We start from the raw sequence: 27,396 nt of genomic DNA on the forward strand, positions 1-27,396 counted from the left end.
CAAAGAGGATAAGTCTGAACTTGCTTTCCCTTTCCTAGTTTTTGGGGTTTTTTGTTGTTGTTCTTGGCTGATACAGGTTTCAGCAATCATAAATCATATAGCATAGTAGTTGGGGAAATATTTCATCACATCTACAAGTCAGAAGAATAAAAGTTTTTAAGAGCTAACCATAGGCTGTCATTGAAGAGAAAGACTTAAGTAAGTTTCCTCATATATTACAGTCTTTTCAAGATTTCAAATGTAGGGAAGTTTCCTGAAATCCTGTGTTAAAAGCATTCAAATGTTATGTCAATTGCAATCATTAAAAAATATAATAATAGGTCACCTAAATTTCAATCTTCCACAAAACAACTGTGTACTCTATCAATTATTTACGAGAATCAACTTAATTTAAGCTAAAAAATGAGTTGCAGCAGATCATTATTGAAATAAAGCATAAATATTTCTAAATATGAGCTAAGCAAAGAAAAAACTTGCTTTCAGAATTATTTTTTCTCATGTAGCTAAAGAAATACATTTTAACAATATCTCAGTTGACTTGCCACAGGAAAACAGAGTTGAAATTTTCCTTTAAAGAAAAAACCTGAGAATCTAAGTGCAGAATTTTGAAAACTCTAAAAGGTTATTATTACTTCACTTTTTTTTCTCTACCTTCCCCCCTTTTTAAAAATAAACTTAAAACTCAAGTAATAAGGGGGGGATGGTATAGCTCACTGGTAAAGTACATGCTTAGTATGCACGAGGTCTTGGGTTCAATCTGCAATACCTCCATTAAAAAAATAAATTAAAAAACTTAATTACTTCCTTCCTCTCCACCCCCCCCGAAAAACCAAAACAACTACAAAAATTTTTTAAAAACCCCCATAATTGAAGTAACAAGCTTTAAAAAGCAAATGCAATTTTTTACTTTGGGCTGCCATCTAGTGCTAAAATAAACCAACACATTTTCCTTTTCCTGTTCATCTTTTGTAAACTTTTGTATTGATAGTATTTTTAGTATGACAGAAGTTAGAAGCTAATACTATAGTTAAAGATTTTAAAATAAAAGTTAAATATATTTAAGGTGTATAGGATGCAATTTGATATACATATACATAGTGAAGTGATTACTCAGTCGTTAGTTAATGAAATATCTCACAGTTACCATTGTTTGTGTTGTGTGACAAGTGCACTTGAAATTTACTCTCAGCATATTTCCACTGTTCAGTACAGTGTTAAGTATAGTCACCACGTCTACATTGGATCTCTAAACTTATTCATACTCGCATAACTACAAATATATGTCCTTTGACCAACATCCCCCAATTTCCCCCACCATCCCAGCCCCTGGTAACCACACTTCTACTCTCTACTTCTAAAACTTTGATTTTCTTTTTAGATTCCACATACCGTATGTAGAATCACACATATATTTATATGATATACCTTTATCCATTCATCTGCTGATGAACACTTAGGTTGTTTCACATCCTGGCTACTGTGAATAGTGCTGCAATGAACATGGGAGTGCAGATATCTCTCCGAGATCTTGTTTTCAATTTCTTCGGATATATACTGAGAAATTGGATTGCTGCATCATATAATAGTTATATTTTATTAAAATAAAGTTTTTGAGGAAACTTCTTATTGTTTTCCATAGTGGATGCACCAATTTACATTCCTACCAACAGTGCACAAGTGTTCCTTTTTCTCCAGATCCTTAACAACATTTGTCATCTCTTAATTTTTTGATGATAGCCATTCTAACAGTGTGAGGTAATATCTTATTGTGGTTTTGGTTTGCATTTTCCTGATGATTATTGATGTTGAGAATGTTTTCACATACCTATTAGCCATTTGTATATCTCCTTTGGAAAAACGTCTATTCAATTCCTCTGCCCATTTTAAAAATTGAACTGTTTGGCTTTTTGCTATTGAGTTGTGTGAGTATTTTATGTATTTTAGGTATTAACCCCTTCTCTGATATATGATTTGCAAATATTTTCTCCATTCTATAGGTCTTCATTTTATTAATTGTTTCCTTCTCTGTACAGAAGCTTTTTAATTTTGTTGAATTCCCATTTGTTTATTTTTGCTTTTGTTTCCTTTGCTTTTGGTGTCAAATCCAAAAAAATTTTTGCCAAGACCAGTGTCAAAGATGTTATTATTAACTGTGTTTTCTTCTAGGAGTTTTACAGTTTCAGATCTTGAATCTGTCTTTATTTCATTTTGAGTTGGTTTTTGTCTATGGTATGAGATAGGAATCTCTTTTCTCTCTTTTGCATGTGGTTGTCCAAATTTCCTAACAACATTTATTAAGGAGACTATCCTTTCTCCATTTATATTCTTGGCACCTTGTCATAACGTAATTTACTATATATGTATTGGTTTATTTTGGAGCTCTCTATTCTGTTTCATTGATCTATGTGTCTATTTTTATATGATACTGTTTGATTACCATAGCTTTTACAGTGTGTCATATTGAAGCCTCCATCAAGTTCACTTTGACATTGGGGCCCAACTCCTATCTCTGGAAGTTCCAGCCAACATGTATACCCCTTCAGAAGACAGAACTTGCTCATTTTTCTGAGTTCTATCTTGCTAAATGCCTAGCATTCTGGTTCTATCACAGAAATAGGGTTCAGTCTTGCAAAGACCAAAATCCTTCTCAGGTTCTCTGGCTGATGGCTGGTTTCTGATATCTGTAGACGCCCTTTTGCCTAATGAGATTTCTCAGCATCATCCAAGCAAATCCACCATTACTGTGCCCCTTTTACAATAGGGTTTTTGTTACCAACTATTTTCCAAATGCTCTAGTTATCCTCTATCACAAAGAATTTCCTTATTCCTATCAGCCCCAATATATATGAGATTCCTTGGTCTATGTTATTTGAGATTAAGTGAGCAGAATCTACCAAATCTAAGAGATGGAGTTTCTCAAAGGTTCACCTCATTGATTTCACACTCAAGAGTTGATGGCTGGAGTGGATTGTCCTGCTGCCCTCCTTTGGAAGAACTGCCCTGTTAACCTAGGAATGTTGTTTTAATGGCAATCCCATTGAGGAGGATTTGGGGAGGGTTTGCAGATTTTCAGCACTTCTTGAATCATTACACACAAACTCATTTCACTGAAAAAAAAAATTATCATTTTCCCGGGTTCAAAATCTGGTAGATACTGACTATGAGCCAATTTGAGAGTTGAGAGGTTCACGGAAAATTCCGTTGTCTTATCAAAAAGGAAAAATACATATACATTTTCTTTGTATTTTCCTAAAAGTTGCATTTACTGTTTAATCATGACAGAAATGAAAGACATCATTTAGAATTGAATCAAACTGAGGTTAAGTATTCCCAAAATATAGAAGCATCTTTCCAGTTTATAATGTCATAAAATTGGCAAATCTCCCTTTTAAATTGACTATGTCTGTGGTAGACATTGGTTCTCGTCTTTGCAGACCGAATGCCTTACTTTTTATTGTAGATATTTGGTAACACTTTTGCCACTCTAAAATAAAATTCACAGATAATATAACCCTTTTACACATATATAATGTTCAAATTGTTTTATATATATATATATATATATATATATATATATATATGAGTAACAAAAGAGAAAGTTATTTATAATAAAATATATGTATTTCATTGTGTAAATGCTCAGATACGGTCACAAAAGGAGACAAAATGAGGCAGTCTGATGTTGGCACCTGTATTGTTTACATGTGTGTTGTGTTGTATGTTAATTCCACAGATGGTGTTGCCATTGATAATGTGATTTTCCAAAGGAATGAACAACTCTTGGTAAAGTTCTGAGGAAGACAGAGTAAAATCTTTCCTCAATATCTATGGTAGCTGCATTTCTGAAAAATTCAGAAAATTAAAACCATACTAAGAAAATGCTATGTGTTTATGAAAACTGAATAAAATGTAACTAACTGTTCTGATTATTATGAGCATATGTTTTACTTCATGAATGTCTGAAAGAATATTCAAATACAGAGCAAGTCCTGATTATTTTTAATTGTGCACAAGGCAGGGTGTCTAGCCTCTGACCCCAGCCATCAAATACCAGACCAAAAGTGGCCTGAGTGGCCAATGTCACTCCCAATCCTGCAAAAGATTTATTTTTAAAACAATTTGAGACAAAGAACTGGCAAAATGAATTTTTTCATTATTCTGTAAATATTAATGAATAAGATATTTTATATATTGCATTTCTATATTTGGGATAATATTTCTTATAGGTCCACAAAAATAGGCCTATTTATATTTATTTATATAAATAGGTCTTTATTATAATATGTGATAATACAGAGAAAAGCATATTGCCTGACATTAACATATTTAAAATCTGTAAGAGACTATATAATACAATCTACAAGCTAACAGATATTATGATAATAAGACATGGATATATAAGAAGAGAAACAATGTCATTCCTGTAAATACTTTTTAAATTTTTAAAATATTTTACCATAATTATTTTCCTACAAATTTTATGGGTATAGCAAATTTTCGTAAAATTTTTTGGGGTCTTAGAAGTTTTCTTACAAATTTATAGGTCAAATGAGAAAGAAGAAAAACTAAGAAAAGATGGGAAAAGAAGACAAATAGAAATTAAGTTCTTAAAAGAACTTGAAAAAAAGAACAGATAAAATTTAAAACAGGAAAAAATTTGAGAATAAGTCCTGTATACAGTATGTTATTGCTTTTTCTCCCTCAAAACTAATTTCTATGACTCCATAATTTTAGTGATCATAAAAACCCACAGGGGTATTTCTTACTCATCTGATGAATTTATGGATCCACAGAGTATAACAAATAAAGAAAAATCTTTAAATCCTGAGCATTTACCTTGCTGGAAAAAAAAAAAAGTTGCCTTAATTCATTCAGTTCTTCCCTTCCTAACATGAATTGCTTCAGTTTCTGAAGGATCAAATACGAAGCCAGACCAGTTCCAAAGTTTCACAATTTTGAAACTTTGAGGGAAATAGTAGAAATATGGGCAGGAGGGAAAAAATCCACAGGCCTACATTAAGCTAGTAAAACTCAGAAACCATTAGACCCATGGTACCTGAATGGGCCAAGTAGACATTTTACATTGGAAAATAATGCAGTATTGTAACTCCAGGTGGACTGAACATCACTAGTCCTTGTATAGGTATCATTCAGAGATGGTAGGAGTTAAATAAGGGCTGAAATGAATCCTCTGACATTTTATAGTCCTTCTGTTTGACCACATTAAGGCATGGTTTTTTAATCAAGTAATGAAATAACCATTCCTGTCTTCACTCTCAATATAAAGGAAGTAGTTCTGAATACTGTAGTTCGTGGCTAACGGCACAAAAGGCAATTCCATAGGTCAATTATCTTTTGCTTAAACCAATGGCTTCCCCCGAGAACGAAGAGCAGCAAATCAAAGCAGCTAATTGCTGTTACACTCAAGAAGATTTCATTGTAAAATGCAGCATTGTTGTTGCATTCACTTGAGTTTGCCACAGTGTACAAGTAATAGATCCTAAAGAACTGGTAGGGAAGGAAGCAAACAAGAATGACCCCTATAAAAAGCAAGTTTTTCAACTGGGCCCAGAACTCCTGGTGGGATAGTAAGGAGTGGCGTATCTTCCGCACCATCAAAATGATGATGATACTCTGGAAGACCAAAAGAATCACCGCAATGATTATGACAATAATGACTATCATATAGTTGATGACTTGCACAGGTACATGAGCAAGTTCTTTGTGGAATTTAAAACAGTGATATTTATCATACCCCTCCTGAGTTCCATAATGAGAAAAAACCAGGGGCACCACAATGACAATCACCAGTAGCCACAAGCCAGTACTGGCAGCCACAGCATGCAGTTTTCTATAGAATTCCATTTTGTCCTTGTGCTTGAAGAAGAGGAGGAACCTGATGACCAGGATCACCACATAGAACAGGAATGTAAGGTACATGTGGATGTGCACCATGGCGCTCACAAATTTGCAGAAGGGCAACCCAAATGTCCAAGTGTGCTTGATGAGGTAGGTCAAGCGAAAAGGCACTGTCAGCAGAAAAACACTGTGGACCACCACCAGGTTAATAACTGCTGTGGTGGTTACAGACCGGGTGTTCATTTTCACTAGCAGGAACAAAATGGAGATGATGCCCACCAGCCCTCCAATGAGCACAACGAAGTAGAGCCTGGTTAAATGGGGTGTCAGTATAGGTTCAACGCAGGAGGAAATATTGTGGCCAGCCATACTTCAGAAGTCACCTGGAAGAGATAAAGCACCAGTGTAACTAACAAACTTCGAGAATTTTGTTCATGTTTTGTTCACATCGCACAGGCAATGTGACTTTGTCATTTATTTGTTTATATGATGTAAACTTTATCTGCCTTAAGAATAAGACTATTGTCATATACATTTCTGTATACTCTAGACTGAAAGCACAAATCATTGATTCTTAACCTTTAATAGGTTAAAAACCTCATTGAGAGGCCCCCAGAGACATGTCTACATAGTCAAAACAATTTGCATAAAATTAGATTGCAGGCCATTTGAAGCTGATACATGGATACTAGTACTGCAGCAACCACTGGGGGGAGGTGGAACCTAAAATGGACAGAAAGCTGAGTGGATACATTAAGTACACAAAATAATTTTTTTCTTTTACATATCCTAATTCTCTTAATCCCTTCCAATTTATCCACAAATGATCCAAGAGTATTTATACTTAATTCCTTTAGGATACTGATTAGTTTGGCCAAAAAAATTGGCTAAATCAAGGCAAGAGCAAGCAACAGGAGGGTGTATCTGAATTTCTCATCACAGCTATGTTATCATCTAGCCGTGGGATCTTGGCTAAGTTCTTCTCACGGGCCCCAGTGAAAACAGCATGCCTCCCCATTCTCCCATCCCCACCCCTTACGTTCGTAAAAGAACTACTATCATTTTTCCTCTGGACTCCTGAAGGATCCTTTCCCTGTATAGTCTTGGTCCCTTCTAATTTATTATCCAAATTCTAATTTATTATTTACTAAATAAAAGGCATGTAAATCTTTAATTACACAAATCAAGTCATTTTAATTTCTTATTTAAATTCCTCAATTGCCTCCCATTTCTTTCAAGTTAAAAACCAAAATTCTTACATGTCTAGAATGATCAGGGTAATGGCAAATTCTGATCCCTCGAGATCAGATTCAAGAAATAATCTAGAGGCAAAATTGACAGGATTTGCCATGAATTATGTATAGGGAAATGAAGGGAAAGGAAGTGTCTCAATCACTCCCAGATTTCTTACTTAAAGAACTGTGTGATAAGAGGTCTGTTTACTGATAGCAGGGAAACTGAGGATCGAATTTTAGGAAGAACAGCTGAATTCCACATTTAGTACCCGACCTTTGTAATACATTTGCATTTATTCATTTCTTGAATGTCTCTTCATACAGTCAAAATGAACCAACTACTGATACAATACTGGTGAATCGAAAAAGCATTATACAAAATCATGTGTTCTCAATAGGGCAATATTCCCTGCCATGGGGGGAAAATGTTTGTTCTTGAGGCATGAAAAATCTTACTTTTAATGTACAAAACATAGGTATACCTATAGTCCATAAACAGACAAACATTACATCTATGGTATTAGATTTCACAAGCGAGGGAAACACAATTAGGGAAAAATGTCTAAAAATGTCTAAAAGGCTCTTCAGGGGGGCAATAATAAAGTTGAGAACGCTATACTAAATAAAAGACGCTATCCACAAAAGACTACAAGCTGAATGATTTCTTTCTGTAGATAATCAAAACTAATGTGACAGAAAGAAGACCAGTGTAGCTCAGGGCCCAAGTCGCAGGGGAAGGAATTGACTTCAAAGGGGCATGGGGGAACTTATGGGGTGATGGAATGTTTTACGTTGTGTTAGATACAGTTGGAGTTATTTGTCAAAGCTCATCAAATTGTAAACTTAAAGTTGGTGAATTTTTAGGGGGGAGGGAGGTACTTAGTTTTAGTTTTATTTAATTTTTTTAATGAAGGTACTGGGGACTGAGCGCGAAAATTGGTGAATTTTCTTGCATATTAACTTATATTTCAATAAAACTAATTTGAAAAATAATAATCTGACCCTAGAGAGCCTCTGCTTTCATGGATATGGAACAGAATTTCCTTGCAACCCACTTTAAAAGCTTGCCTCATGTTATACTTGTTCTATGTAATGTGTAGTCTCTGTACTTGCCTTTTATTTTCCTCTGTAGAAAAGTAGTTCCATCAGGTAAACATGAAATTACACTGTATTCGTATCTGAATCAAGGATGAATGTGCCACCATAAATTCTACTCATCTTTTCTTTTTCTTTTTCTTTTTTTTTTTGGTTAATGACTTAGAAGGAACAACTTCAGAAAGAAGAAGAAAGTATGAATAATTGCATACGATCTGTCTCAAGTTCTCCTTTCTCGCCAGCTGCCATGGTCTCTCTCAGATATAAGAAGCTCATGTTAAACCTCTAATATGTGCCAGGTACCACATGAGATGCTTGCCTGAGCATAGTCTCATTTAGCCTTCACAGCAGCCATGTGCATTGTGTATGTATCACTATACTGAGTGAAGAAACTGAGCCCCAGGCAGGGTATCATTTGGCTAAGTTCTCCAAAGTCTCTGTCTCTGTCTGTCTGTCTCTTTCTCTCTCTCATACACACATGGAGAAGCAAGTTGTGCCTCTAAGCCCAAGTTTCTAAATCTTAACATCAGAAGAAGGGGAGGCTATTAAGAAATCCGATTCTACTCACATAGCTATATGCCAATATATCTTGAAAGCTGCTCTTCCTTCTTTTTGAATTTCTCTTTCCTACGCCCTTTACTTGGTTTACAGCAGATCCCATAAGGTAGCTCATTCAACGTCCATTCCAACACTTTCTGGTCTGCCAGACAATTTCTGTACACATTTTTTGCAGTTATAGTGCTTATATGTGACCTAGTTTCTGCTAGTCTGTTGTGCTACTGCAAAACTTGGAGGCCAAAGTGAGTCGGGATGTCAGTCTGTAGAGAGATCAGATCATCTGGCAAGACAGGAGTGGAAATGTCTGGTTTCTCTGGGACAGCCATGGCACAGGTATCCAGTACTATATATCATAGATTTCAGGAAGCAGTAGTCAGTGATGTTTCTGCTATTAACTCCAGTTACACTTCTGCCTTCCAAATAAGACTGACCAGGGAAGAATTGTATTTTCCTTTGTATTCACAGAACCTAGTGAAGTTACTAAAATTAATATAAATATTATTACTGAAAACTTACATACTTAACAGTAGAGTGCTCAGCTGTAAGTATACAGCTCAATGAATTTTAACACAGTAAACATATCCTCACCAAAGGTAATCACCATCCTGACAACTAAAACCATATAGGTTTGCCTACTTTGAATTTTATACAAATTCAATGTCCTTTCTGTGTGTGTAGTTTAGTTCACTCAACATTATACTTTGAGATTCATTCATGTGTATAGTTTTAGTTAGTTCTTATTTAGTAAATTATATCATTGTATGATTATTTCACAATTTATCCATTCTACTGTTAATAGACAATAGTGTTATTTCCAGTTATAGGGCTATTATAAATACATGCACATTCCTATAAATATCTTTTGTGAAAATAAGTATGCATTTCTGATGGGAATTTACTTAATGCATTTCTGTTGGGAATTTACCTAAGTGTGGAATTGATGGACTGTAGGGTATATCTGTGTTCAGCTTCTGTGAAAGCCTCAAACAGTTTCTGATATAGATTCCCACTAACGTTTGATGAGAGTTTCAGTTGCTCCACAACCTCAAGAACACCCAGAATTTTCTGCCTCTTTCATTTTTGCTGTTGTAATAGATATAGTTGGATTGCATTGTGGTTTTATTCTTCATTTACCCAATGAATAATAAAGGTGAGCACATTCTTACATATAAATTGGACACTTGGATATCCTGTTTTGTGAAGAGCCTTTTGCAGTCTTTTGCCATATTTCTGTTTGGTTGCCTGCCTTTTTCTTATTGATTAGTAGTAGTTCTTTATCTAGCCTAGATATTACTCCTCTGTTGGAGATACGTCTTGTAAATATCTTCCTCCACTTTCCTTTTCATTCCTTAATTGGTATCTTTTGATGAACAGAATATCTAACTTTCAGTATTACCAATTTTGTCAAATTTTTTTCAAAGTCAGCACTGTCAAGTTCTGTTAAGCAATCTGACTGCTCAAAGGTAATAAAGACAGTATGCTGTGTTTTCTTCTGTTTAATTTTTAATTTTTTTCATTTTTAGGTATACAATTAATCTAGAATTGATTTTTTATGGTAATGGTAATGTATGGTAGAAAGCCATGATTATTTTTTTCCCATAGGGATAGCCAATTGACTAAGAATCAATAATTGGGAAGACCATCCTTACCCCACTAAACTACAGTGTCAGCTGTGTCATAAATCAGGCGACCTGATATGGGTCAGTTCAGTCCATTTTTAGGGCTCCAGTGTGTTCCACTGGTTTATTGATCTATACATGTGCAAATACCACACTGTCTAAATCACTAATGCACTATAGTAAGTTTTCATAACAGGTAGTGCAATTTTTCTAGCTTTCTTTTCCTTAAGGTCAGCTGAGCTATACTTGACCTTCTGCACTTCCATGTAAGTTCTAGAATCTGCTTAGAAAAACTTCAGGGGTTTTTAACAGAGTTGTGTTGAAACTGTAGCTATCAGTAGCTTTAGATGGATATTAATAGCTTTTCAATATTGAGTCTTCTAATCACTGAACATAACATATCCCTCCATTTTCTTTAATTTGTCTCAATAATGTGTTGTAATTTCCTATAGAGAAAGAAGTATTGTATATGCTTTTTTGTATTGGTTGAGATAATCATGATTTCTCTCCCTTTTTTTGGTTAGTGCAGTTAATTACAATGATTGATTTGCACATACTCCACACTTGTGTAGCTGGAATAAAACCCATTTTGATGTGGTATATAAACCTCGATAATATATTATTTTATTTTAAGTCCTTTTGCATAGAATTTTGGTTCTCTTATGAGAAAGACTGGTCCATGATTTTCTTCTCAGTGCCCTTGTTGGGGGTAAAAAGTTTTACTGACTTCATTAAACAAACTTAGAAATGTTCTCTCATTTACCATTTTCTAAGAGTTTATGCACAATTGATGTTATCCTTCCAGTATTCTATATAGTCAGCTGGGATTACATTTAATTATATTATTCATATCATTTACATACACAGTGTTTTGTGGGGATTTTCTGTCTCCCTGTTCTAGCAGCAAATGTGAGGAGGTTTTTATGGTCTTTCATTCATTACAGATTATTCTGTCAACTTTTATTTTATATGTTTCTATACTATGCCATTGGTGCATAAAAATTTAGAATAGTGATATATTCATCATAAAATGTCCTCTTTATTTCTAAAAATGATTCTTTCTTCAAGATCCACTTTTTCTGATATACCGAGTCTTCTTTGGTTTAGTATTCGCACTTTACATCTTTTTCCATCATTTTATTTGCAACCTTTATTGTTCTAACATTTAAATTGTGTCTTTGCATAGAAAACAAATTTATGGTTACCAAAGGGGAAGAGGAGTAAGGAATAAATTAGGAGTTTGGGACTAACAGATACACGCTACTATATAAAAAACAGATAAACAACAAGGACCTACTGTAAAGCACAGGGAACTATAGTTAATATCTTGTGATAACTATAATGGAAAAGTGTCTGGAAAAGACACTTCATTTTGTTGATTGTTTCCTTTGCTGTGCAGAAGCTTTTTAGTGTGTATAATCCCATTTGTCTATTTTTGCTTTTGTTCCCTATGCTTTTGATGTTATTTCCAGGGCCAATGTAAACAGGCTTTTCCCCTAAGTTTTCTTCTAGGAGTTTTGTGGCTTCAGGTCTCACAATTAAGTCTTTAATCTATTTTGAGTTAAATTTTGTATATAGTGTAAGATGAAACTCCAATTTTATTCATTTGCATCCAGTTTTCCCAAGACCATTTAATAAAGAGACCATACTTTCCCCCTTGCATATTCTTGTCAAAGATCGGCTGACCATCTATACATGGGTTTATTTCTAGACTCAGTTGTGTTCCATTGGTCTCTGTGTCTGTTTATTTGCCAGTACCATACTATTTGGATGCCTTTGTAATATATTTTATATTACAGCTTTGTATAGTAGCTCTGTAATGTATTTTGAAATCAGAAAATTTGATGCCTCCAACTTTGTTCTCCTTGTGCATAATTCCTTTGGCCACGCAGTCTTTTGTTGTTCCATATGAATTTTAGGACTTTTTTCCTATTTCTGTAAAAAATGCCATTGAGATTTTGATAGAGATCACATTAAATCTGCAGATCACTTATGGTGGGATGGATTACTATGGGTAGTAATTTTAACAATATGAATTCTTTCAATTCATGAATACAGGGTATTTCCACTTATTTCTGTCTGCTTTAATTTCTTTCATCAGTGTCTTATAGTTTTCAGTGCACAAGTCTTTTAAGTTTATTCTTAAGTATTTTATTCTTTTTTATGCTATTGTTAATGGGATTGTTTCCTTAATTTACTGTTTCAGATAGTTTATTATTAGCTTATAGAAATCTAACTGATTTTTATAGGATGATTTTTTAATTCTGCAACTTTAATGAATTCATTGATTAATTCTAACAGGGTTTTTGTTTGTTTGTTTGTTTTTGTAGAGCTTTTAGGGTTTTCTACATATGAGATCACATTTTCTGCAAAGAGACATAATTTTACTTCTTTCCAATTTGGATACCTTTTATTTCATTTTCTTGCTCTTTTTCTTCTTAATTGCTCTTTTAATTTCTTTTTAATTTCAGTACCATGTTGAATAGAAACAACAGAGTGAGCATCCTTGCCTTGTTTCAGATCTTGGAGGAAAAGATTTCAGTTTTTCACCATTGAGTCTGATGTTAGGTGTGGATTTTTCATATATGGCATATATTGTGCTGAGGTAAGTTTCCTCTACGCATAATTTTTTGAGTATTTTTTTTAATCATGAAAGGGTATTGAATTTTATCAAATGCTTTTTCTGCATCCATTGAGATGATTATTCTAGCCTACATTCTGTTAATGAGGTATATCACATTGATTGGATATGTATATTGAACCATTCTTGCATCCAGGGATAAATTTCACTTGGTCATGATGTATGAGGCCTTTAATGTGCTGTTGAATTGGTCTGATAATATTTTGTTAAGGATTTGTGCATGCATGTTCATCAGGGATATTGTACAAGCCTCACAGATGGCCTGCCTTAGATGGCAGCTGCTGCATGTCTGCCTTCTCTCAGCGAAGCTGTGCCATGCACTCTCTCAGTCTGCCTGCAGGGGGCACACTCTCTCACATCCTAGCTCCAACTCTGGCTTAGGTAACATAATGAGAAAAGGGAGGTTAAGAGGTTTTCATAGAGTGTGTTCTTTTTTTTTTTTTTTTTTTAACACACTCTTCCTCTTTGCCTCCCACATGGCACTTTCTCTTTTTGTTCTCTTGAAGACCACTCCATTCCACACAGTTGTCCTCTACCAAGATGGCTCATCAGCTTTTGAAAGCCAAACAAAACTAGAATGGGGCCTACAGAAAGAAGACAATGATGCAGTGAAGGCTTTTGAGAGTCAAAGGCAGTAAGGGAGAACAGATAGGCATGCAGCTACAATATCTTCTCAGGAAAAAAAAAAGAAAAAAAATGTATGTATGCAAGAAGTATTCCTCTGCATATGCGATGTGACTCCAGTGATTAATAGAAATTTTTAATTAGTTGGCATAAAAAATTTATTTCTCCTCTCCTTCATTCTTTCTCAGAGAAACACTTAAGTTCTCCTGCATACTTGACTTGCTTGTAGCCAGGGCTGTGCATGTCCAATACCACACTGTCAGAGTCACTTCCCCACCTGTGTGGGGACAGGGTCATTGCCACATGTTCACCACATCCTGTTGTCTGATACATGAGAAGGATGGACACATGGATGAATAGCATTATCTTATCAATATTATATTAAAGAACTGTATTCTCCAAATTGAAGTTGAAACAGTAAAATCTGCAGACAATTCTCATTTGAGTTATGAGCTACATCCTTTCTTCATGTCAGATCTTTTTGTACAGTGGTTTACTTCAGTGACAATTAATAGCAACATCAATTCAACCAAAGTAAACGGATTTGTTTAAACCCGGACTATTAAATATTTCCTAATCTATTACTTTACGTGTGAGAGTTGGATGCCCACAAAAGAATGGGGGATATCTTAAGTTTTTGTACAAAATGGAAAGTTCAAAACTTTAAAATCTTGCAAAGAAATATCTTCATTGCAAAAACTTTGAACACACACAAAAATAGTAAATAGAGTTTAGAAATGCTTCCAATGGCTCACTGCAGAATAGCTTGTTAATGAGAATAGTCCTTACACTGGGAAAACCGAGGGGATGTCTGAGAGAAGCAGTCGGGCCTGGGAGACAGACACTACACGCAGCACCTAGGGACCTGGAGCAGCTGAGCCAACACCCACAGTCACAGCATCCAAGGACAAGCTCAGCTGAGGGCTTTGACGGGTGTCATATACAGAATGTGCCCAGTGAAGTTCAGTGAACACTTGCAGATAGTAGATAGCCTCTTATTAAATGAGAAGCTCTGTTTCTTTCCCTGGATGTCAAATTTAGTTGCTATGCTTTTGGATTTTTTAATATTCAGTCTCAGGTTTTGAAATTTGCCCTGTGCTTTGGGACAAAGACACTTAAAGAAGAGGAGAACACTTGCAACTTAGAAGTCACTCCGGATTGAATGTTTGAGACCCACTATTTGTTATTATTTGAAGACTCCACTGCAAACTCAATTCTTGTAGAAAAAAATTTAAAAATAAAAATAGGGCGAGGGGGAGGAGACAAGGCAGAGAGGAAGGCAGGCTCTGAGGCTCCCAGCCAGCAGTGCTGTCATCCCTTACAGGCTTTGAGTTGACTAGCATTTTCCTAGCATCAAAATTTTTATACCTGGAAGTAACATAAATGTATTTATTTACCCAGATGATTGTCTAATATAATAAGAAGTGTTTGCAAAAGAGCGCAGCTGATCTCTGTGTCACCTGAAGAAAATTAAGGGACATACTTTCTGCTTCCATGGAGATGACCCACTACAAATATAAGGAGCCAGAGAATTTTTAAAAAACAACGTATACAACATTTCTTTGTTGATAATATTTAGACGCCACCCTTACATCTTCACTGTGTTTCCCCTTCCCCAACAGTCTGCCCTGTTCACCCCGTCCTGTATATGCCCGAGCTCTAAGCTCAGATTCCTTTTCCTTCAGGGCCCTCCCTGGTGCCCTTATACACTCTCAGCTGCTCTCTCAGAATGCTTTACCTAAGCATCTCATTCCTTCTTTTCCTGCTTTATTAATTCCCATTTAAATTCTTTATTTTAGTCATTTGTGTACCTGTTTTTAATGTTGAATTTCTTTCAGAACTAAGACTTTTTTGGGGGATGGGTGGGTGAATGGGTGAAATAATGGTGAAAAACTACCTTGATCTTATTAAACATCTTTAAAAAGGCTACATTTGGATCTAATCCAGTAACTGATGTCAGGAGTCTGGAATAAGCTGCAGACCAGGGCACTCTCTCCTAAGTGAGCAGGCTGCCTCCCTGGCTCTCCCCGAAGCACCTTGCCTTGGGCAGTGATCTCTTGTTTATCTCTGTGACTGACCCCGGAAGCACAGCAGGAAGACTGGCCTCAAACTCCGATTTCCCTCTGTCCTCTCACTTTCCTACTTGAAACCCTTCGTTGGTTCCTTTTAGTGAAAAGAATGAAGTCTGACACCTACCATGTCATAGAAGCCCTTTGAAATCTGACCCCAACTGATATGTGAAAGCGTATTTTTTGTCACGACCCCTCTTTCCTCGCCCCACCTTCAGCCTATGCCCAGACTGACAGATCTTCTTGCCATTCCTGGAATGTCCTTTTTCATACCTACAGCTTGTTTCTTCTCTTTGTAGATCCCAAATGTACCACTAGACATGGGAGGCTGAAGTCCAAATTATATCATAAATGATATTATTTCCCTTCTTAGAACTTTCCCTGGCCTCCCACTGTCTCTCAGACATCAGAGATGTATAAACGTCTTAGCATGACATACTAAATCTGTCCCACTGGACTTTATGGTTCTACATCCAGCCTCTCTGCCACTGGAGCACCAGGGTTCCCCTTCTTTGTTCTGCTCTGACATCAACCCCCACACAGGAGAGCCCCTCATCTCTGTCTGAGGCTTGGCGGGGGCTGTTTCCTTGTCTCTTGCCAGTTCCCTTCCCAGTGCTTTGCCCACAGCCCTGCTTGGGCCTCAGTGGTCATTGCCCATGGCCTGAGGACTACCTCAGTATCAGAAGTGAGACATAGAAGTGGCTTCTATGGCTGTTTTATATAAGGAATCCATGGTAGAACCAACATCAAAGAGCAGTCTACAAAGCGAGGGTCCTAAAAAAAAATGGTAGAGTACTACAGAATGGCATTAGGCAATCCACATCCTCATGAGTGCATAGACTTCAGTCCACAGGACCCCCTCCCCCTTCTAGAAGAGCATCTATAATCTATTTTGGGATTTCTCACTTTATTTAATAAAAAAATCATATCATTTTAAAGTACCTTTCATATAGTAGGTAGTAAATATTCTGAGATGAATAAAACATTTCCCTCCCTGCATTTAAATCTCCTTCTGTCTGGTAGGGGAGAAAGAAGTACATAAATTATTACAACACCTACAAGAATTCAGAGGGGGATGTAATTTATTTAACATATAGCGGAGAGTAAAGGCATCAAAATGTAGTAGCGATGGAGTAATGTTTGGGCACGGGTATGTAACAGGTGCTGGATCTTGAAGGATGCATTAAAGTTCCAGATGCAGAGAGGAGGAGATAGAGCACTGCAGGTAAAGACAAGCATGTGAGAAAAGACATGGATGCATGTTCAGGGAATTAACAATAGATGTGCCAGGAACATTAGGTAAATTAGTAGAAAACAGGTGAATATCTCTACGTGAGGCTTGCAAGATACACAGCATGTTGCCACTCTGAGGATTTCCTATTTCAATCTGAAAATTATAAGAGATGCACACTTTAAAATATCAAATGACATTTTAATATTTCAATTCTGAAAGTTTACTTTTGGCAACAGAATGGAGAAAGGATTCGAGGAGGGCAGGACAAAAAGAGTGGTACCATTAGCAGGCTATTATGCTGATCAAGTTTAAATATTAAGAGGATTGGTGCAAGTTGACACCACCTAGGAGAACGCACCCCCAAATTAAACAAAACTGAAGACTCGGGCTGGAGAGGACATTGCATGCTTCAGGTACATCAAACAGCAAATGATGACATCTGTGTATCACATCAACAGTAAAGCCTGGAATAATCACTGAATATTTTATGAAAACAAACACCACATTAAAAAAAAAAATCAAACACCTCAGGTAAATGAACTAACAGACTAGTTAGTTTGCTAAAAGGACAAAGGAGGAAAAAGTAACTTTAAATGTAGTTACTACCCTCAAAGAGAAGAAAATGATGTGAGAAAAATTCAATTATAGTTGTTATTGAATAAAAGATGTACCAAACTAACAAACACAATTGGTGAACTTGTAAAAATGTTCAGAAAGATTCTCTCAGATGAAACAAAAGATGGCCAAGAAGGAATATTTCAAAGAAATTCTACAGAACACCTAGGGCAAATCTAGAAGTTCCAATATCATCCGGAGAGAGCAAAATGGAATGGATTACTCAAATAATCGAAGAACATTTCCTACACATGAAAAAGATGACATATTTATGTTAAAGGATCTCACCCAGTGCTGGGATGAATTAATAGAAAAGACTCTCAGACACATCAGGATGGAATTTCAAATCGCAAAGAACAAGCTCGCATATCCACTTGGATGTCTCATAAACATTTCAAATTTGATATGTCCAAAGCTGACCTCCTGTACCTTTCTTCCCCACCTCCAGGCAAACACAGACATGTTACTTTCAAAGTCCTTTCCAGTATCAGGTAATAGTAACTCCACTTTCTAGTCGCTTGAGTGAAAAATCTTAGAGGCATCTTTGAGTCCTCTTTTTCTCCCCAAATTAACCTCCCCTCCTTAAGCAACTTCTTTCATCTCTTCTTCAAAATAATCAACATTGGATCCCTGAACCAGATTTTTTTTCTATAAAGGACTTTCCTGGTACAAAATCTGAACAGAGTCTACAGATCAAGTAACAGAACTGAATCACTGTATGTGGTTATATAAGAGAATGTACTGTTCTTAGGAAATATATACTGCGTGTTGTAGGGGTAAAAGCATCATGTTTTCAACTTACTCTGAAATGGATCAAAAAATTATAACATGTATATATAAATCAAATGTGGTAAACATTACAGTTGGGAAATCTGGGTTAATGACATATTGCAGTCCTTTGTGCCATTTATATAATGTGTTTCTAAGTACAGAATTTTTCTAAGTTAAAAATCACAAAAAATGAAATAAATCTAAGGTGTGTCTTCTCTTCACTACTTGCATTACTACAACTATGATTCGAGCTGCATCATGTTCACTGTGAATATTATGACAAAATCATGAATTCTCCCCTACAGCCTATTCTCACTCAGCAACCAGAGTGATATTTCAAAATGTAAGTCAGAAGATGTCACTCCTCTCATCACAACGCTCTAATGACTTATCATGTTACTCAGAGTCAAGTCAAAATTTGGAAAATGGTCTATTAGGCCTGATAGAATTTAAGCCCTCTTCCGCCCCACTCTCTTTGATCTTATCTCCTACAACTCTCCCTTCCAACTAAACATAACTCCTTGCTCTCCTTCAGAAATCCCTGGCATGTTCCCACCTCAAGGCCTTTGCACATGAAATTTCCTCTTCAGGAGTGTCCCCCCCACCAGATACCTGCACAACTTGCACCTTCAACCCGTTCACATCTCTAGCCAAAGATACTTCATTAATTCCTTTCCTGGTCTTCATAATTAAGATGTCAACACTTACCGCTTCCACCCAGCACACTTCATCCTATCTTTCTATTTTATTATTCTGCACACCACTTATCACTGACATACCACATGTTTTAGTTGTTTGCTTGTCTTCTTGCTCCCTCCACTACGATTCAAACTCCTTGAGGACAAGAAATTCTGTTTTGTTCACTGTTTTACTTCTAGCACTGGGAACAGTGCTTTGCACATAATACCTTCTTAATAAATAATTGTTCAGTGAATGAAACCAAACATACTAAAACTTCCCAAAGAGGGAAACAAAAACCAGATATTCTATAAAATAATTTAAAACAAATCAGCATCAGACTTTTGACATATTTAAGGCTGGAGAAAAAATCTGAATGGTTTTGAAAGATGATTTTGAATTTAGAATTCTGCTTTCAATCAAACTACCATTTGAGGTGGAAAGAAAAGGAAAGGTATTCTGAAACACGAACACTCAGAAATCTCTCAGATCATCCCTGAATTATTAATGTATATTCTAGTAAAATGAAAAAGGATATATGGGATGCCAAAAATAAAGTAGCAGGGAAGTGACATCAGCATCACTGTGTAGTGAGAGGCTCTCTTTGTTTCTCCCCATCAATCTACAACCGGTAAAGCATCCACAACTCAACAAAGGTGCCTCTGCCCGACACACCAGGGTAATGGAGAATTTCACATATCTGTACATCTAAAAGTAGGCGGATTGGAACAAACAGAGGAGGTAGAACCAGAAAAACAGCAGAGATGGCACCTGCAATCCCAGGTCACCAGCCGCAGCAGCTGAGCCCAGAGCACCAGAGAACTCAGTACAGCAGGGGAGGAGGTGCAGACAACCCCGGCCTCCCAGCCACAGTGCAACTACAGCCGCCAATAAGTGGGCAGCAGTGGTAGCAGGGCCTGAGACCTTGTCCCTCCAGCCACAGAGGTGCCCACGACCCCAGCCCTCTGCCCTTCACCTGCAGCAGCAGAGCCTGTGAACCTGACAACATCCGACAGGGCAGAGGTGCCTGCACGACCCCAGCTCCCCACCACCTTCCCCATTCCCGGTGGCGAGGGTGGGTGGGGTAGGGCGGGGAGGAGGGGTGGGGTGGCGGGTGGCCTGCAACTCAGGAGATCCTGAACTTGGTGGAAGGGCCCACCCATCTCGGTGCCCCAGGCAGTGATGCCAGTGATACCGGCAGCAGCAAGACACCGATGATCCTGCAGGCACAAGCAGTGATAATGAGGGCATGGGACAACGCTTCTGACAGAGGCAGTGAAGGGTGGAAAGTGCCATCTCAAATATAACCAGAGGCAGCTCAGGTTAAGAGAAACCAAAAGCTCGTGGTATAGCGCCGTCTACTGGCAAACAAAAGAAAGGCCTCTAATTTCTAACCCGTTGAATTCTTTGAGACAAGTAGAAAAACAAGACAAAAACTTTACTTAGAGGAAAGTTGCTCAATACTTCAAATGTGTCAGCAAAGAAACAAGTCATCAAGTACCATGAAAAACCACAGTGACACGGTACCAGAAAAAGAAAATGATGATTCTCCAGAAACTAAACTCAAAGTCACAGAATATTGTGATTTAACTGATAGAGATTTCAAAAAAGCTATCATGAAGAAACTCAATGAGCTATGAGAAAACCAGAAAGGCAGTTCAGTGAACTCAGGAATAAAATGAATAAACAGAAAGAATACTTTACCAAAGAGGTTGAAACTCTAAAAAATAACCAAACAAATTCTGGATCTGAAGACTACAATACATGAGACGAAGAAGGCATTGGAAATAGAGACCATATGGGAGATGGAGCTCATTAGCGAGCTCAAGGAGAGAAATCTAGAAATGATACAGATACAGAAAGAAAGAAAATCAAGATCCAAAAAAAGAAGAAGTTCTATGAGAACTATCTGATCCTTTTAGGAAGGGCAATGTGATTGTAATTGGTATCCCAGAATGAGAAGAGAGGGAGAAGGGAGCAGAGAACTTATTTAAAGAAATAATAGCTGAGAACTTATCAAACCTGCGGAAGGAACTGGATATACAAGCCCATGAAGCTAAAAGAACAGCTAATTACCTCAACACAAAAAGACCTTCTCCAAGATGCAATATATTAAAACTATCAAAGTTGAAGAGAAGGAAAGAATTTTAAAGGCAGCCAGGGAAAAAAGGATTATAACCTACAAAAAAAACAAACAAACAAAAAAAAAAAACAAAAAAAAAACCTCACTAGGCAATCAGCAGATTTCTCAGCAGAAATTCTATAGGCCAGAGGGAGCAGTCTGTGAGTTCTTTCTATTCCCAGGGACAGCTTCCTTCAGATCTGTAGGTCTGTAGGTATTAAAATATGCTGTGAATTCTGATCCTCACATATATCCCTCTCCTCCTTACTGGAAATCTTGCTTCAAAGAAATACTTGTTGCCCAAGGATTGTGCTTTGTTTTCAAGAAATATCAAATCTGTGGAAGTGTGTTCCTGAAACTCCCCCATTTCCACGGCTGCAATGGTCTTCTTGCCACCCTCACCACAGCTTCTGGGCTACTTAAACCACCCAACCCCAAATGACAGAGAAACAACATGTCAGGGGACCAGTAAGGGAGGACGACTTCCGATAGACAAAACTTGGTAGTCAGCCGTGCTGGTAACTTCCTCCCTCCCCTCTAAGCTCCCATGTACCCCAGTGAAGAATTAAAACACAGGAAAGTAAGGATATGCTGTCACTAAAGAAGACTGTTTTTCACAATTTCATCTCACATGATTCAGGCTGAGTGTGTTTCATCAAGTATCACAAGTAGGCTTTGTTCCCTTTGGCACCACTATGATCATTTGTTGGCTAAATTTTCTACTTGTTTACCTTCTTCTCTGTTATCTTTTTTTCCTTCATAATAATTACTGAGGTTTTATTTCCTTTTCTTTTCTCAGTGTTTCTAGTTATTTTTTTTATTATAAAAAGAGGCAACTAAATTAAAGAAAATAAAGAAAAATTAGAAGAACAGAAATTTTCCACTCTTTTCAATCTTTTAGTATTTTCTGCTACTATCTTTGTATGCATCTATGTTAGTGAGATAGATAATAATCACATTGTGTCTCAATTTTCAACCCATATTTTTTCACTAGTAATATGTTGAAGTAATTAGCCTTGAAGCTTCTGTACTTTTAAATGACTACATAACATCCCATCAAGTGTTCGCCTTCAATGTAATTTAACCAAATTTTCAGTAATCAGACATTTGTAACTTAATGTTGTTATAAATAATTCTATGATAAATATTTTGTGAATTAAGCATTGTACACATTTTAGATTATTTTCAGAAGCCGGTATCTAAGAAAAGAGTGGTTGTGTGACATGAAAATAATTCGTGGATCTAGACTTATATTGCCAAATTGCTTTACATTGACAGATACAAAATATTCATTTAAAGTAAAAAATTTTTCCCTGCTTCCTAATTTAAGCTATTTCTATCAAGCAGTTTTTTTTTTTAAATACTTCATTCAAATGACTCCACCCAATCTTTATTTGTCGTTCTTGTGGGCAGAATACTGAAATGAGAGAAACAGGGAGCTGTGGGTAAAATACTGTCACGTAATGCATTACCCCTTGAAACATACTCTCAGCCCCCAGTAAGCTGAGCCAACAATGAAAGGCAAGTATTCCATAGGTTCTATAGGTATTCTGTTCAAATCCTGTCTTTGCTTCACATCTAAATAGAGTCTGGAAAAATCACGGACCTCTGTCTTGGAGCTCAGTATAATCTGCCAACCAGTCAAGACCACCTGGGGAGGAGTGGGTGTAGACAATGACTTTCGGGGAGGCTGAGTCTCTCTATTCAAGGAAAGGTGGCTTTTCACTTGAGAACTAACCAATATCTATGGTTGGAAGGCACCATACCTCCAAAGTGAATGTGAAGCATCTCACTCGGAGCAGTAAGACTTTCCACAAGTCACAGCTTTGAGAAGTTAGCCAGGCAGACCTGCCGAGGCTCCCCCTCCTCCCGTCTCCAGGCTCAGGTGCCTCTGGCTTTATGCGTTCTCATCAGCAGTGGGCACTTGTATTCTAGCACCATTATGCCGGCAGCAATAGCTAGGATGTCCTCCGTCCTTCCTCGGTGCCTGGTACTGTGATGGAAATGCCATGTACATTGCTTATAATCCTCCCAAGAAGTCTAGGATCTGGGTATTTTTATCCCAGATATCTGATGAAGAAACTGAGGCTCAGGAAAGCGAAGCAACTTTCCCAGGTTCATTCAGCTAACAAGTGGCAGCGCTGAAGCCCAGACGCCGAGCGCCTCTTCACAGGGCTGCCGCAGTTCAGAAGTCGTCCTCCTGTGACAGGAGGTGGCCATTCCATCCTGCTGCATCCCTGCTCGCCTCTAAGGCAGGGACTTTCCTATACTGTTGGTTCTTGTTTCTCCACCGCACTTGTTTATACCTCTGTGGCCAGTTACCCAGGTATTTAAAGGCAGTTCATTTGAACACTAGTAGAAGACTTGGAGGAGTAATTAAAATAGGCCCACTCAGTAGTCTCTAAAGCCAATAAATGTTTGAGAAATTGTTCATCAGGTTGAAATATAACAGAAAAACAAAACTGCATTAAACTTCAATTATCAAAATTTAATTTGTCCTGAAGATAGAATCCTGAGTCCTTTTCTTAATTCCTTTTTACTTTTTGAACTGTAAGTTCATAATTCCCTCTTTTTGAGATTGGAAATCACACAGAGAGATGGTTACAGGGGGCTCTGACCAGCTGCTCAACACCAGATGAATCTAGCCCAGGGACGGCCACGTCTGGTCGTTGTTGGACACAAGGGGCTGCTGTCTGTAATTTCCCGCTGCCTGTGCCCAGGGATCCCTGATGTGCCACTGGGACACAGCCTTCTTCTAAGAGTGCCAGGCAGGAGTCGCACTGCATCTTTCCTCTGGCTGCTTTGACCCAGCTCTCTCTGGGTCTTGAGTATCCTGGAACCCCCCAAACCTCCTCTCATGCTGATGCTTCTTTCTTTACTCCATGCCCTCAAATTAATTTAGATGTATCTCTTTGATTATTGACCCTCCCAGGACCAGCCAGCCCCTCAAATATTGACTCCAGCCTGGCTCTGAAGTTCTCTAGGGCCTCCTTCCTCTGTTACTCATTCTGGCCCCTGCTTCCAAGGGCTGCTTCTGCTTCCCGTCATCACTGCTTCACTCCTAATGGAACTTCTAAAAGAATTCAAGCTTTGCCTTACGCTCTTGTTCCCTCACCTCTTTCCTTCAAAGTTTTCCCCCTGTCCCATCCCACAGGGGCCCAAGTAATTTCTTGCAGAAATCCCAGACTAGGAGGAGGTGCCACTTGTTTCTTCAGTTTCCCGTCTAATTCTCAGCTACCCCCACTACTTTATTTTTGGTTTGCTACCCAGCTTCCTCTGAACTTCATATTCTAACCATAGCCAAGATGAATTCTTAGACAATTTAGTCTTTTCTTACAAAAATGACTCATGACTTTCAGATATGTGTGGCAAAGGGTATGTTTCAGTTTTTTTGAAGAGAGGAACTAAGTTTCTCCAGATTACAGGAGAGCATCTGATGAAATTCTCCATTTACAAATAGTAAAATATACTCTTCATACCTCTATACTGCACCCCCCACCAACCACACACACGCAACATTTATCAAGGCAGTTTAAAATAAAAGAGTATTACTAATCTGAGCTCTGTTTGAGATCATGTATCTTCAAATTCCATACTGTTGGTAGGCACCCAAAACTTAAAATTCCCTAAGGTTCTCTGAGTCAAAGATATCTTCATATTCTCTATCATTCACCCTTGTGACCTCAGAAGAACCAAGACTTACGTGGATGAGGTGCCAGCTGGCAAATGTCCTGTTTCCTTTGCCTACTGGTGGCTCTTTCAAGAAGTTCTATGAATGTCACTTATCTCAAATCAGGCTCACCAGCAGAAAACACTTTCTAGCCCACATTTTCTCTAAAGTTTCTATATTATCGGGAGTCACCATTCACTTTCTTCATAACATTTAACACAATGCCTAATTATAAATGTACCTGTTAGTTTGTATATTGATTGACTACTTTTCTCACTAGACAAGAATCTCTATGAGGGCAGTGACTATCACTATTTAGTCCATCACTAGTTGATGCTAGGTCCACAGTAAACACTAAATATTGTGTTGATTATTTGTTGAATTTAGGGCTTCTAATCCTCCTTACTAGCTATAAACCTTTTAATGGTGGAATCTTTCAATATAATTGATATATTTTATCCTTGAGAGAAGAAGGAATGCATCACAAAGCTATGAGACCAGGGGACCTATTTCCTGGTGTATTTATTATCTTTGAACAATTTATTTAATTTAAGATGTATCTGTTTTACCAAGAGATAGTATAAAGATTGTATAGTAATGAATGAGGGACAGATAGTACAAAGAGACATGGGCCTGCCCTCCAGGAACTTATAATGTAGTGTAGGAGGCAGATGCATGTAGTAGAAAATGTGGAGGCGGAAGGAGATAGTGCCTTGAGAGCAGACTGGTGGGGGCAGAACAAGCCACACTGGGAGAAGGAGGAATCCAGGGAGGCTTCACAGAGGAGGCTGCTTTTGAAATGGAACTGAACGATAGAAAGGATTTTGTGGGCAGAAAGAGAGTAGAGGAAAGGAGGAGGAGACTGGAAGTGTCAGAGGACGGAACAGCATGAAACACAAAGGACAGACACCAAACTTTAAAGGGTTTGTTAATGAATGACATGGTCTTCTCCATTACAGCCTGAATGTGTCAACCAACAAACACACCACCTCCAAAGATCTCAATTATCCAGTCCTGGTTGTTCAGAGGTGTCCTCAATGCATTTAACTTTGGAGGCAGGGCAGGGAGGTGACAGTAAGAGAGATGTTTGTTTTTCTCTTTTATTGGTTCATTTTAGACCATATGGGTTACTCTAGAGGAAAGAAGCATAGCTTTTCCCTTTCATAGATTTGAAATCAGCTTCTAATTCTTCTCCCAAGGCCTCAGTACACACTTTCTGGGCCGCTTTCCCTGCTGACAGTTATTATGTGTTTTAAAATGATGTAAATTTTAACCTTAGTCAGAGACATACCCAATTAGGGGAAGGCTCGTCTGTAATGAGACACAGCCATCGTTTACACATGGCCTTGGCCCCCTTTTGAAAATATCCATCATGGAAAAAGGAGGCTCATTGGCTAGGAAACTTTCCACATATCTTCCTGGACTCCTTCTAAAGAGCTGGACCCTAATAAATGCTCACAACACTCTTAGCCCCATGGGACACATTTTGTCCATCTCCAGTCCATAAGGCAAACCCTCCCTTTAATGTTTAGATACAAAGAGTTTGAGTTAAAAAAAATAGCTGAAAGTTCAGCAACACTATGTCTTCTTTTATAAAAAATAAGATACAAGTAAATAAAGTTGAAACTTTATACAGAAATAGAAATTCTTAAGAAGGGAACCATATATAAACTGAAAGAAAAACATACTTTGCTGTGCACGGATTCTTGAGCAACAGAACCAACTCACCAAAGAATACAGAAGTTACCACATTCAGCCAACAAGAAATGATACTTTTGATCACATGCTAATTTTTTGGACCATCCTTATTGAAAATATAAATCCTCCTCCCCCCAAAAAACCCAGTGAAATAGGATAAGTTTTGTTCTTTAAGGTGGTACATTTTCTACTAAAGTCTTGGAAATTACTTCTAATCTCTATCCATCCTACTCCCTAACAAAGCTTATTTTTTCCTGTGTCCCAATTTTTCCCAGCAACATATTACATATGCCATCCTCCTCAAAGATTCTAACTAGTCCTTCATGCTGTAAGTCATCTTTCATTTCCTTCAACAATTTTCCATTATTCATACCCAAAGGTAATTATCTTTCTGAACCTAATAGTTGCACCACTTTTGTTTCATACCATTTCAAGATTTGATTATAGTTATTAATTTAGCTTTTTCCTCTCTATAATAAAATATAGACACCCAGGGCAGGAACTATGTCTAGTTTTTTTCCATTTCCCCCACAGTTTTTTGTTTTTTTAATTTATATTTTTTAATTGAAGTATAGTTGGTTTACAATGTTGTGTCAATTTCTGGTGTACAGCATAAAGTTTCAGTCATACATATACATACATACATTCATTTTCATATTCTTTTTCATTATAGGTTACTATAATATATTGGATATAGTTCCCCATGCATACATACATTCATTTTCATATTCTTTTTCATTATAGGTTACTATAATATATTGGATATAGTTCCCCATGCTATACAGAAGAAACTTGTGTTTATCTATTTTATTTACATAGTAGTTAGTATCTGCAAATCTTGGACTCCCAATTTATCCCTTCCCATCCCCTTTCTCCCTGGAACTGTAAGTTTGTTTTCTATGTCTGTG

At 37.3% G+C, this 27,396-nt stretch overlaps 1 protein-coding gene across 8 annotated transcripts in view; it reads right to left on the minus strand.

The window, feature by feature from the left end:
• Positions 1-3,556: 3,556 nt before the first annotated feature.
• GPR141 (G protein-coupled receptor 141) overlaps positions 3,557-27,396 on the minus strand; it is a 169,632-nt gene continuing 145,792 nt past the window's right edge. For all 8 annotated transcript variants that reach the window (XM_014565053.2, XM_032483705.1, XM_032483702.1 and 5 more), the window contains one exon: positions 3,557-6,242. In XM_014565053.2, the coding sequence (XP_014420539.1) occupies positions 5,317-6,228 (912 nt within the window). In that variant the 5' untranslated portion in view covers positions 6,229-6,242 and the 3' untranslated portion in view covers positions 3,557-5,316. The remainder of the gene's footprint in view (positions 6,243-27,396) is intronic.

The sequence above is a fragment of the Camelus ferus genome, chromosome 7 (genome assembly GCF_009834535.1).
Source record: "Camelus ferus isolate YT-003-E chromosome 7, BCGSAC_Cfer_1.0, whole genome shotgun sequence".
NCBI lineage: Eukaryota > Metazoa > Chordata > Mammalia > Artiodactyla > Camelidae > Camelus > Camelus ferus.